This window comes from Eschrichtius robustus, chromosome 10 (genome assembly GCF_028021215.1).
Source record: "Eschrichtius robustus isolate mEscRob2 chromosome 10, mEscRob2.pri, whole genome shotgun sequence".
NCBI classification, from domain to species: domain Eukaryota; kingdom Metazoa; phylum Chordata; class Mammalia; order Artiodactyla; family Eschrichtiidae; genus Eschrichtius; species Eschrichtius robustus.
In genome coordinates, this window is record NC_090833.1 from 24,460,497 (window position 1) to 24,473,087 (window position 12,591).

The window sequence follows — 12,591 nt, forward strand, 5'->3', positions numbered from 1 at the left end:
TGATATATGTCATAGAGTGTTCTGCCTATGTTTTGCTCTAAGAGTTTGATAGTGTCTGGCCTTACATTTAGGTCTTTAATCCATTTTGAGTTTATTTTTGTGTATGGTGTTAGGAAGTGTTCTAATTTCATTCTTTTACGTGTAGCTGTCCAGTTTTCCCAGCACCACTTACTGAAGAGTCTGTCTTTTTTCCATTGTATATTCTTGCCTACTTTATCAAAGATAAGGTGACCATATGTGCATGGGTTTATCTCTTGGCTTTCTATCCTCTTCCATTAATCTATATTTCTGTTTTTGTTCCAGTACTATACTGTCTTGATTGCTGTAGCTTTGTAGTAGGGTCTGAATTCCGAGAGCCTGATTCCTCCAGCTCCGTTTTTCTTTCTCAAGACTGCTTTGGCTATTCGGGGTCTTTTGTGTTTCCATACAAATTGTACAATTTTTTGTTCTAGTTCTGTGAAAAATGCCATTGGTAGTTTGATGGGGATTGCATTGAATCTGTAGATTGCTTTGGGTAGTATAGTCATTTTCACTGTGTTGATTCTTCCAACCCAAGAACATGGTATATCTCTCCATCTGTTTGTATCATCTTTAATTTCTTTCATCAATGTCTTATAGTTTTCTCCATCTCCCTCTGCTATATTTTGGAAGAATTTGAGAAGGATAGGTGTTAGCTCTTCTGTAAATGTTTGATAGAATTTGCCTGTGAAGCCATCTCGTCTTGGGCTTTTGTTTGTTGGAAGATTTTTAATCACAGTTTCAATTTCAGTGCTTGTGATTGGTCTGTTTATATTTTCTATTTCTTCCTGGTTCAGTCTCGGAAGGTTGTGTTTTTCTAAGAATTTGTCCATTTCTTCCAGGTTGTCCATTTTATTGGCATATATAGTTGCTTGTAGTAATCTCTCATGATCCTTTGTATTTCTGTAGTGTCAGTTGTTACTTCTTCTTTCTCATTTCTAATTCTGTTGATTTGATTCTTCTCCCTTTTTTTCTTGATGAGTCTGGCTAATGGTTTATCAATCTTGTTTATCTTCTCAAAGAACCAGCTTTTAGTTTTATTGATCTTTGCTATTGTTTCTCTCATTTCTTTTTCACTTATTTCTGATCTGATCTTTATGATTTCTTTCCTTCTGCTAACTTTGTTTTTTTTTTTTTTGTTCTTCTTTCTCTAATGCTTTAGGTGTAAGATTAGGTTGTTTATTTGAGATGTTTCTTGTTTCTTGGCGTAGGATTGTACTTCCCGCTTAGAACTGCTTTTGCTGCATCCCATAGGTTTTGGGTTGTCGTGTTTTCATTGTCATTTGTTTCTAGGTATTTTTTGATTTCCTCTTTGATTTCTTCAGTGATCTCTTGGTTATTTAGTAGCCTATTGTTTAGCCTTCATGTATTTGTATTTTCTACAGACTTTTTCCTGTAATTGATACCTAGTCTCATAGCGTTGTGGTCGGAAAAGATACTTGATACAATTTCAGTTTTCTTAAATTTACCAAGGCTTGATTTGTGACCCAAGATATGGTCTATCCTGGAGAATGTTCCATGAGCACTTCAGAAGAAAGTATATTCTGTTTCTTTTGGATAGAATGTCCTATAAATATCAATTAAGTCCATCTTGTTTGATGTGTCATTTAAGCTTGTGTTTCCTTATTTATTTTCATTTTGGATGATCGGGCCATTGGTGAAAGTGGGGTGTTAAAGTCCCCTACTATGATTGTGTTACTGTTGATTTCCCCTTTTATGGCTGTTAGCATTTGCCTTATGTATTGAGGTACTCCTATGTTGGGTGCATAAGTATTTACAGTTGTTATATCTTCTTCTTGGATTGATCCCTTGATCGTTATGTAGTGTCCTTCTTTGTCTCTTGTAATAGTCTTTATTTTAAAGTCTATTTTGTCTAATATGAGAATTGCTATTCCAGCTTTCTTTAGATTTCCATTTGCATGGAATATCTTTTTCCATCGCCTCACTTTCAGTCTGTATGTGTCCCTAGGTCTGAAGTGGGTCTCTTGTAAACAGCATGTGTACGGGTCTTGTTTTTGTATCCATTCAGCCAGTCTGTGTCTTTTGGTTGGAGCATTTAATCCATTTACATTTAAGGTAATTATTGATATGTATGTTCCTATTACCATTTTCTTAATTGTTTCAGGTTTGTTTTTGTAGGTCTTTTCCTTCTCTTGTGTTTCCTGCCTAGAGAAGTTCCTTTAGCATTTGTTGTAAAGCTGGTTTGGTGTTGCTGAATTCTCTTAACTTTTGCTTATCTGTAAAGGTTTTAGTTTCTCCATCGAATCTGAATGAGATCCTTGCTGGGTAGAGTAATCTTGGTTGTATGTTTTCCCCTTTCATCACTTTAAATATGTCCTGCCACTCCCTTCTGGTTTACAGAGTTTCTGCTGAAAAATCAGCTGTTAACCTTATGGGGATTCCCTTGTATGTTATTTGTTGCTTTTCCCTTGCTGCTTTTGATATTTTTTCTTTGTATTTAATCTTTGATAGTTTGATTAATATGTGTCTTGGTGTGTTTCTCCATGGATTTATCCTGTATTGGACTCTCTGTGCTTTCTGGACTTGATTGACTATTTCCTTTCCCATGTTAGGGAAGTTTTTGACTATAATCTCTTCAGATATTTTCTCAGACCCTTTCTTTTTCTCTTCTTCTTCTGGGACCCCTATAATTCGAATGTTGGTACATTTAATGTTGTCTCAGATGTCTCTGAGACTGTCCTCAATTCTTTTCATTCTTTTTTCTTTATTCTGCTCCCTGGCAGTTATTTCCACCATTTTATCTTCCAGCTCACTTATCTGTTCTTCTGCCCTAGTTATTCTGCTATTTATTCCTTCTAGAATATTTTTAATTTCAGTAATTGTGTTGTTCATCACTGTTTGCTCTTTAGTTCTTTTAGATACTTGTTAAACGTTTCTTGTATTTTCTCCATTCTGTTTCCGAGATTTTGGATCATCTTTACTATCATTACTCTGAATTCTTTTTCAGGTAGGTTCCCTATTTCGTCTTCATTTATTTGGTCTTGTAGGTTTTTACCTTGCTCCTTTGTCTGTAACATATTTTTTTTTTTGATGGGTGGTGCTGTGTTCCTGTCTTAGTGATTGTTTGGCCTGAGACATCCAGCACTGGAGTTTGCAGGCAGTTAGATAGAGCTTGGTCTTGGTGCTGAGATGAGGACCTCCGGGAGGCCTCACTCCGATTGATATTCCCTGGGGTCTGAGGTTCTCTGTTAGTCCAGCAGTTTGGACTTGGAGTCCCCACCACAGGAGCTCGGGCCCAACATCCGGCCTGGGAAGCAAGATCCCGCAAGCTTCTCTGCCTATGCCCATGGCCCCAGCAGCTCCTTCAGGCGTATGTGGGGAGCAGGCCCCAGCTCTGGGAGCACTCAGCCATGGGACTTGCCACGCCTCCCCTGATTCTTAACATAATCCTGGGAGGGAAGAGGCTGTGTAGTGACTGAGAGGCAACTTACTGCCTTTGTGACCTTGGGCAAATTCTTAACCTTTTCATATTTCAGGTTCTTAATCTGTAAGATGAGGGTAGTAACAGTATCTACCTCACAGAGACGTAAGCATTGATTGAATCAGTACATGTAAAGCACATCAGATAGCGTCTGCTGTTGTTGTGCTTAACGTTAAATGTTAACTAGTCTTATTTTTTGCTTGATAAGGAAATTGAAGTTTGGTCTCACTTTTGTTAAACTGTGTTTAAGTATGTCTATGTAGAAAGCAAGACTGAAAAGAATTATGCCAAGTTGCTGACAAGGTAGTGGGATTATGGGTGACTTTTATTTCTTTGGGCTTTCCTATATTACCCCTTCCCGTTTTTAAAAACAATCAACATGTATAACTTTTTGGACCTCCCTTTTAAAAAGTTTGAAAATAATTTTAGGACATATATAGACCTTTTTTTTTGTATAAATTTATTTATTTTATTTATTTATTTTTGGCTGTGTTGGGTCTTCATTGCTGCACGCGGGCTTTCTCTAGTTGCAGTGAGCAGGGGCTACTCTTCGTTGTGGCACGCGAGCTTTTCATTGTGGTGGCTTCTCTTGTTGCAGAGCATGGGCTCTAGAGCGTAGGCTCAGTTGTTGTGGCGCACAGGGTTAGTTGCTCCGCGGCATATGGGATCTTCCCGGACCAGGGCTTGAACCCGTGTCCCCTGCATTGGCAGGCAGATTCTTAGCCACTGTGCCACCAGGGAAGTCCCATATGTAGACCTTTTAATAAGAAATTTTATAAATTGACTTGGCTCCTCCAAATTCAATTTGAAATGCATACCTGTATTTGGACTGAATATTTTCCAGAATGCTTTGAGTAAAAGGAAGATAGCCACACCTAATTATGCACTGGGGAGGATGCTTGTAGTGAAAGCAAAATGTGTGTTTCAGAACTGAACAATAGTTGGTATTTTAGCCTAATTGCAGGATCTTTTCTTTACAATTGAAAACTCTAAACTTTATAAAGGATTTAATAAAAACAACTTAAACTTCTTTTCTCCAGAGTCTCTTCCAACATGGTTGTTTGGAACAGTCAGTGGTGGTCAAGTTCTCTGTTCTCCAGGTGATACTAAGAGTTCCCTAGGATGTATCAGGTGTGGAGAAGGACTAAGCTGGTGGTCATAGTATTCATATTTGTTTCCCTGCTTCCCATAACCCATAGTTATCCTCAAAATTCAACCATAGAAACACTTCTTTGATGGACTACCTAGTAATTTTAGGTAATATTTTATTTTGAAGAAAGTGTTTTTCCCTCCAAAAACAAAAACTCTCAAAAAACCCAGGAAGATTGAAAAGCTCCACTAAAGGAAAGAGTATGGGGTGGACTTTGGTGTCAGATAAACCTGGGTTCAAATTCTAAACTAGGCCGCTTCTTAGCTGTGTAAGCCAAGTACTTAATTTCACTCAGCCTCAGTTTTCTTGTCTTGAAGAGTATGTAAGGATTAAATAAGAGAGCTAATGATAATATGCCTCTGAGTACTTAAACTGGGTACTGTGTTAAACATGATACTGCATCATTTTCTTTAATCCTCTTGTCAGTTGAGAAGTCAGAGGCAGGGAAGTCAGGTTGGCTAAGTGGTGAAGAGGCTAGGCTCTTGAGTCAGAGTATCTGGATTTAAATCTTAAATCTCCTACTCTTCTTGATGTCTAATTTCCTTACTCTCCATGCTGTCTAGTTTTATCATTTGTGAAATGGGGATGATATTAGTACCTATTTCATTGGGATTTTGTGGGGCATTATAATGTAGTACTTAAAAGAGTGGTCTCTGCCAGCATTATCCTGATACCAAAGCCAGATAAGGACACTATAAGGAAAAAAACCAAACCAAACCAAAATGACAACAGCAAAAAACTATAGGCCAATGTCCCTGATGAATACAGATGCAAAAATTATTAACAAAATACTAGCAAACTGAATTCAGTAGCACATTAAATGGATCATACACCATGATCAAGTGGGATTTATCCCTGGGTTGCAAGGATGGTTCAATATACGCAAATCAATAAATGTGATACACCACATTAGTAAAATGAAGGAATAATTATATAATCATCACAATATGTGCAGAAAAAGCATCTGACAAAATTTAACATTCTTTCGTGATTGAGTATATAAAGAATGTACCTCAACATAATAAAGGCCATATATTATAAGCTCACAGCTAACATCATTCTCAACAGTGAAATGTTGAAAGCTTTTTCTCTAATGTCAGGAACAAGACAAGGGTGTCCATTCTCACCACTCCTATTCAACATAGTACTGGAAGTGTTAGCCAGAGCAATCAGGCAACAAAAAGGCATAAAAGGCATCAAAGTCAGAAAAGAAGAAGTAAAATTATCTCCATTTGCAGTTAACATGATCTTATATATAAGGAAATCCTAAGACTCCACCAAAAAACTGTCAGCACTAATAAACAAATTCCTAAAGTTGCAGGATAAAAAAATCAACATGCAGAAATTGGTGTTGTGTTTCTATACACGAAAAACAAAATATCTGAAAAAGAAATAAAATGGTACCATTTACAGTAGCATCAAAAATGATAAAATACTTAAGAATAAATTTAACCAAGGAGGTGAAAGATCAGTACACTGAACACTCTAAAACTTTGATGAAAGAAATTGAAGAAGACACAAGTAAATGGAAAGATAAGCCATGTTCATAGGTCAGGAGAATTAGTATTAAAATGTCCATACTACCCAAAGCTATCTATAGCTTCAGTGAAATTCCTATCAAAATTCCAATGGCATTTTTAACAGAAATAGAAAAACAATCCTGAAATTTGTATGGAAGCACCAAGACCCCAACTAGCCAAGGCATCCTGAGAAACAGGAAAAAAGCTGGAGGCATCACACTTCCTGATTTCAAACTATACTGCAAAGCTATAGTAATTAAACAGTATGGGACCGGCATTAAAATAGACACATGGTCCAGTGGAACAAAATCCAGAGCCCATGCATACATAGTAAACTAATATTTGACAAGGGAGCCAAGAATACTCAATGAGTAAAGGATAGCTTCTTCAATAAATGATTTGGGAAAACTGGATAATCACATGTAAAAGAATGAAATGGGACCCTTATCTTATACCACTCACAAAAATTAACTTGAAATGGATTAAAGACTTAAGTGTAAGACCCGAAGCCATAAAACCTCTAGACAAAAACATAGGGAAAAAATCTCCTTGGCTTGGTCTTGGCAATGCTTTTGGGATATGACATCAAAAGCACAAGTAACAAAAGCAAAAATGGACAAGTTGGACTACATCAATCTAAAAGGCTTCTGTACAGCAAACAATCTGATTTAAAAATGAGCAGAGGAACTGAATAGACATTTTTCAAAAGACATACAGATGGCCAACAGGTACATGAAAAAATGCTTAAAATCACCAATCACCAGGGAAATTCAAGTCAAAACTACAAAGAGATATTACCTCACATCTGTTAAAATTGACTGTCATCAGAAAGATAAGTGATGGTGGGGATGTAGAGAAAAGGGAATGCTTGTGCACTGTTGGTGGGAATGTAAGTTGGTGCAGCCACTATGGAAAAGAGTATGAAGATTCCTCAAAAAATTTAAAAAATAGAACTACCATATGATCCAGCAATCCCACTTCCTTCATAGAAGGAAGATCAACTAATCTCATGTAGCTACACAGATACTTTCTATCACATTATCCTATTTTAATATTTTGCATAGCATTTACATTAATTTTTTTTTTTTTTTTAACCTATGTGTGTGATTATTGTGTCTCTCCTCACCCCACTAGAATATAAGCTCCATGAGAGTATGGGCCTTTTCTTTCTTGTTCATTGCTGTTTCATCACTGCCTAGAATTTTGTTTGACATATGATAGGTGTGCAACAAATATATTTTGTACAATTGGATTATTGTTATTTTGATAGACTGTAAACAGAATAAGGGCAGGATTGTGTTAGTCTTGTTCAGTGATGCATCCTCAGGACCTGGATTCTAGGAAATTTTCAAAATTTGGAAGATAATATTATAGATGAGGAAATTTAGAGAGATTAAGTACATTTCCCTAGGTCATTTAGTTAGTAACGGAAGAGCCAAGGCTCAAACCCAGGCCTTCCTGACTCTATATTATTAATACCATAACACGTAAAGTGCTTGGCACATAGTTGCTGCTCAAAGGGCAAGTCCCTTCCTCTTCTCTTAATTCACTCTTCTGGTCTTTGTTAATATATTTATATAAATCATTTCAAAGTTATACACGATGGACATGTACCATTTGGGATTTATATTTTTCATGTAACATTCTTTAAATATTTTTATATGTCACTATAGTTCAGGTACTAATTTTCTAGGACATTTTGAAGATTTGTATTTGTTTCAACCAGCTTAACTTGTCACCTTTTATATTTTATTTCAGGGCCTGGAATCAAGTGTTAAAGCTCTTGGTATTTCGTATACTTTGAGTCTGCAACAAAACTGAGAGAAGTATAAAACGTAGATTATAGTGGTCCTTCTAAAGTGTAAACAAGTATGGTTCATGTACCATTTTGTACAACCTACACACTGTGCTAGGCAGTGGAGTGGAATGCACAGTGAAGAAGATGCTGTCTCTACTCTCACAGCAGCTCAAGTCACAGTAGAGGAATCTAGACCTGAAGTGCTTTGGTTTTATGTGGATTCTTTGAATGTAATGATCCACCTTCTCCCACTTTTCTCCTCTCTTTAAGATTTGTTGAAATATCTGGAGGGCTTATAGAACTGTGTGCCCTGGATAACTGCCCTCAGGTAAACTTAGAATTGTTATTAGTGGAAATGTTGTCCTGAGGAGGGATGCAAGATGATTTGCTCCTTGTCTTTGGGTCGAAGCATTAAAACTATCAATTAATTTAGTGTATTAGGCTAGTGTAGTATGCTGGGCTTAATTTTCTTGGCCATTGCGATACAGCTTTAAAAAAAAAGTATTGAGATAAAATTTAAGCAGGTTGCTTTTATCTTTTATTTTTAGATCACCACACTTATTAATCATAAAGATAATACCAAAAAGTCTGATAAAACTCTGCAAGCAATTCAGCGTGTAGGACAAGCCGTCAACTTGGCAGTTGGAAGATTTGTTAAAGTAGGGGAAGCTATAGCCAATGAAAACTGGGACTTGAAAGAAGAAATAAATATTGCCTGTATTGAAGCTAAACAAGCAGGTATGTTAAAGCCTATTTATACCAGTTTTATTGCTTTGGATATCATGACAAATTATTGTCTTATTTTGAGTAAAGATGTGTACTGTGTTTTAGCCCTGTTATTACTGATGCCTAGGTCATTAAAGCCCTAGATTAGCATCCAGGAATATTGAATTTCTCTTGGATTAAGTCCTAAATCTGAAACATTGAATTCTTTCACTGGGCAGGGTAGAAGCCCACCATCCTGGCCATCAGCCATTGAATGCAAGAGGTATAGAAGGAATGTGAGGCATGGACTCTACTGTCAAGGAGCATATTAGCCTATTTGCCATCATGTAGGAAATGGAAATAAAAATAAGCCTGTTCCTGTCTCTACAGCAGACAAATCTGACTTCAGATCTCCTGATGTCTCACAAGTCTCTGTGACTGGCGGCATAGAAGTTTGAGAGAACCTGGGGAGTTTTGATGGATACAGATAATTCAGCTTTGTTAAAGTGTCATTTATCCACCTATTCTTTAAATAAATATTTACTGAGTGCTGGCCATATGCCAGGCATTCTTCTAGACCAGAGGGATATGGCCACGTAGAAATCAGTATAAAGTCTGCCCTCGTGGAGCTTGCATTCTAGTGAGGGAGACCATAAACAAATGAATAAATAGATATGTGCATAAGGACAGGTGGTGACAGTTATCATGGAGAAAATAGTAAAGCAGAATAAGGGTTAGGAGACCAAAGGAGGTATATTTTAGGGAGGGCAGGGTTTCTCAACTTTGATGCCGTTGACATTTTGGGCTTGATAATTCTTTGCTGGGGGTGCGGGCTACCCCGTGCATTGTAGAATCCCTAACTTCTACCTATCAGATGCCTGTAAATCCCTTCTTCCCCCATTGTGACAGCCAAAAATGTCTGGACATTGCCAAATGTCCTCTGAGGGATCAAAATGGACCCCCCAGTTGAGAACTACTGAAATCGGGGGGTGGAGTCAGGAAATCTCTCTAAGGAAGTAACACTGAAGCAGAGACTGCAATGACGTGAGGACCCCAACTATATGAATATCTGGGGGAAGGACATTCCAGGCAAGGAGAAGGGCAAGAACAGGTATGGCTTTCTAGGCAAAGACAGGAACTTTGGGCTGTGTTCTAAGTGTCACAGTGGGGCTAGTGGAAGGTTTTGTGCAGGATGGTGACATAATCTCATTTATCTTTTAAAAGGATCCCTGGTGGCTGCTGTAGGGAGAATAGATTTTAGGAGGTATGGGGGTGAAATCAGAGACCAGTTAGGAGGCTGTTGTAGTGGTTCAGGTGATAGACGATGGTGACTTAGACCCAGTGATAGCACTTGAGGTGGTGAAAAGCAGTTGCATTTGGTTATATTGAAAAGGTGGAGCTGGTAGGATTTGCTGATAGTTTGGATGTGGGATGTGATGGGAAGAAGAGTCATGGATAACTCCAAGTTTTGATGGGTAAATGGTGGTGCTCTTAATTGAGATGGGCAACCCTGAGAGAGGAGCAGGTATGTTTGGAGGGTCATCATGGGGGGAAGGGCGTGGGTGAGATAAGGCCAAGTAATGTGGAGGGGCCAACCAGGCCCTAATGTTATATGAATGACTTCAGGTACTATTCTACACTTGATAGATTGAGGAATTTGGGGCCAGCTGAAAGACAATAATTTTGTGTTAGAAATCTTTCTGGTAGTGTGGAGGAAATGAACAAATGAGGGTTGATTGAGAGAGAGTTGAGACTAAAGGCAGAGAGATTAATGTGGAAGCTTTTCCAGTAAACCAGGCTAAACCAAGACAGTGTGTTAGGGATATAAAAACCAGAAAGAGTACACTAAATATTCACTAAGGTATTTAAATGATAGAACTTGGTTATTGACTAAAGCAAAGGGAGGATTCTGAGTTGACTCTTGGGTTTCTAGCCATCACTAAGATATAGAATAGATTTTATGTAGGGAAGGGGGATGGCCTTATTCTATTCATAATTTATGTTTTGCCTACATATTAAAATAGATTTAAGGGAATTCCCTGGCGGTCCAGTGGTTAGGACTCGGTGCTTTCACTGCTGTGGCCCGGGTGCAATCCCTGGTCGGGGAACTAAGATCCTGCAAGCCGTAGGGTGTAGCCAAGAAAAAAAAAAAAAAGAGAGAGAGATGTAAAACAGTTACAATTAAACATATGTTTAATAAACCCATTAAAATAGGAGATGAAAATAAATATACTAGAAACTTTGGCCAACATTGTTACTCTAATTAAACATGAAATTTATCTTTGTACTTCCTGGAAAGCAAGACAAGAAATGTGGGAAAGGAGGGGTTATATAATTCTCATTGTTTGTTGAAAGGAAACAAACTAGCTTGTCAAGAGGAAAGTGACTTTTTTTCCTGGAACTAAATTGTGTGGGCACTTATACAACAGACGTTATTACATAACGCCGTGGACAATTCAACAGAAAACGTAGAGATGTTTTTCATGTTACTGTTTCTTAAGCAAACCCTTAATTAAAGCAAGAGTAAGGGTTTTTAAAAGAAAGGGCAGCCTGAGTCCTCACCTTATTGGCTTCGTAGCATGTCACCGTGCTCAGTGTAAGGTGAGAAGAGGATGTGTACACCTACCCCAGCTCCAGTAGACTGTGCTGCCCTGCAAGTCCTGTAAGCCTAGGAGCTCCATGCAGGTGTCTTTTGGATGCTGTCTGGTGTCATGGGCTGCACCTGTTGTCTCTTCTCATGTGAAGTGCCCTTTCCCTTCTTGAGAACTGCCTCTTACGGTCACTCAGATAAGATAATGAGAATGGTGCCTCCTGGAGTTGTGGGATATGGAAGCCTTATTTTCTCTTAACATATACAAATTTAAGACTTAAGTCACTCCTGGAATGTTTCTAGCCCACTCAGTTCATAGTAGTCATTTTCTCCTTTGGACCATTTAATATTCATTTGAGGGGAATAATGTAAAGTAGTGATAAAGAACTGTGGCTTTGGAGTCAATCCCAACTCTTCCACTTGCTAGCAGTGTGATATTGGGCAAGCTTCTAAACTTTTTTAAACCTCAGTTTTCTAATCTATAAAGTGGGGATATTGTTAGTGTTTATAGCAGTGTTTTGACATAATGCATGTATGCATTTGGCACATAGAAAGTGCTCAATAAATATTAGTTGTCATTATAATGATTATTTCTAACTTTTCTTTCCCTGTGTTGAACTTTTGCATTGTGTTTTTACTTTTTTCTAATTGAGGTATAATTGGCATACAACATTATATTAGTTTCATGTATACAATGTAATGATTAGATATTTGTATATATTGTGAAATGATCACCACAGCAGGTCTAGTTAACATTCACACATAGTTACAAAATTTTTTTTTTTCTTGCAGTGAGAACTTAAGATTTACTCTTTAGCAACTTTCAAATATGCAATACAGTATTATTAACTATGGTTGCCAGGCTGTGCATTACATCCCATGACTTATTTAGCTTATAACTGGAAGTTTGTACCTTTTGAGTCCACCCATTTTGTCCACCCCCCAACTGTTTTCACTTTTTACTTGGCTTCTAGTCAAGTTTTACATTTTCTGTGGGCACTCAATAAATATTTGTATTTGACCGACTTTGAATTTTTGCTTTAAGACATAACACTAACTAGTTACATATAACAAGTTAAAAAATGACAACCATGAAACTATAAGGCAGCTTTGTAACTTTTCCAGGGAACTAATTTCTGAGCAGTCTATACTTGGAACAACTTTGTAATGTTAAGGAAGCATTTAACTTTGTTGGTGGAGCTAACCAAATGTTACCATCCCACATACTTAGGGCTAAATGCCTGGGGTTTAGTCAGAAAAAGGAAAGGTTAAATAACACCATATGGGCAAGCTCATATGTAACATCTTTGATGATGGAGAGCTACTGGAAAAAGTAACATTTTCCAGGGGCGCAGAGGAAACATTTTT

General features: G+C 37.6%; 1 protein-coding gene across 3 annotated transcripts in view; it reads left to right on the forward strand.

Moving 5' to 3' along the window:
- The window catches only part of CTNNAL1 (catenin alpha like 1), a 58,554-nt gene that overhangs the window by 8,022 nt on the left and 37,941 nt on the right, over positions 1-12,591 (forward strand). For 2 of the 3 annotated variants that reach the window (XM_068553318.1, XM_068553319.1), the window contains exon 2: positions 8,477-8,666. The exons of the other annotated variant lie outside the window; for it this stretch is intronic. In XM_068553318.1, coding sequence (XP_068409419.1) covers positions 8,477-8,666 — 190 coding nt within the window. The remainder of the gene's footprint in view (positions 1-8,476; positions 8,667-12,591) is intronic. 3 annotated transcript variants of the gene reach the window in all.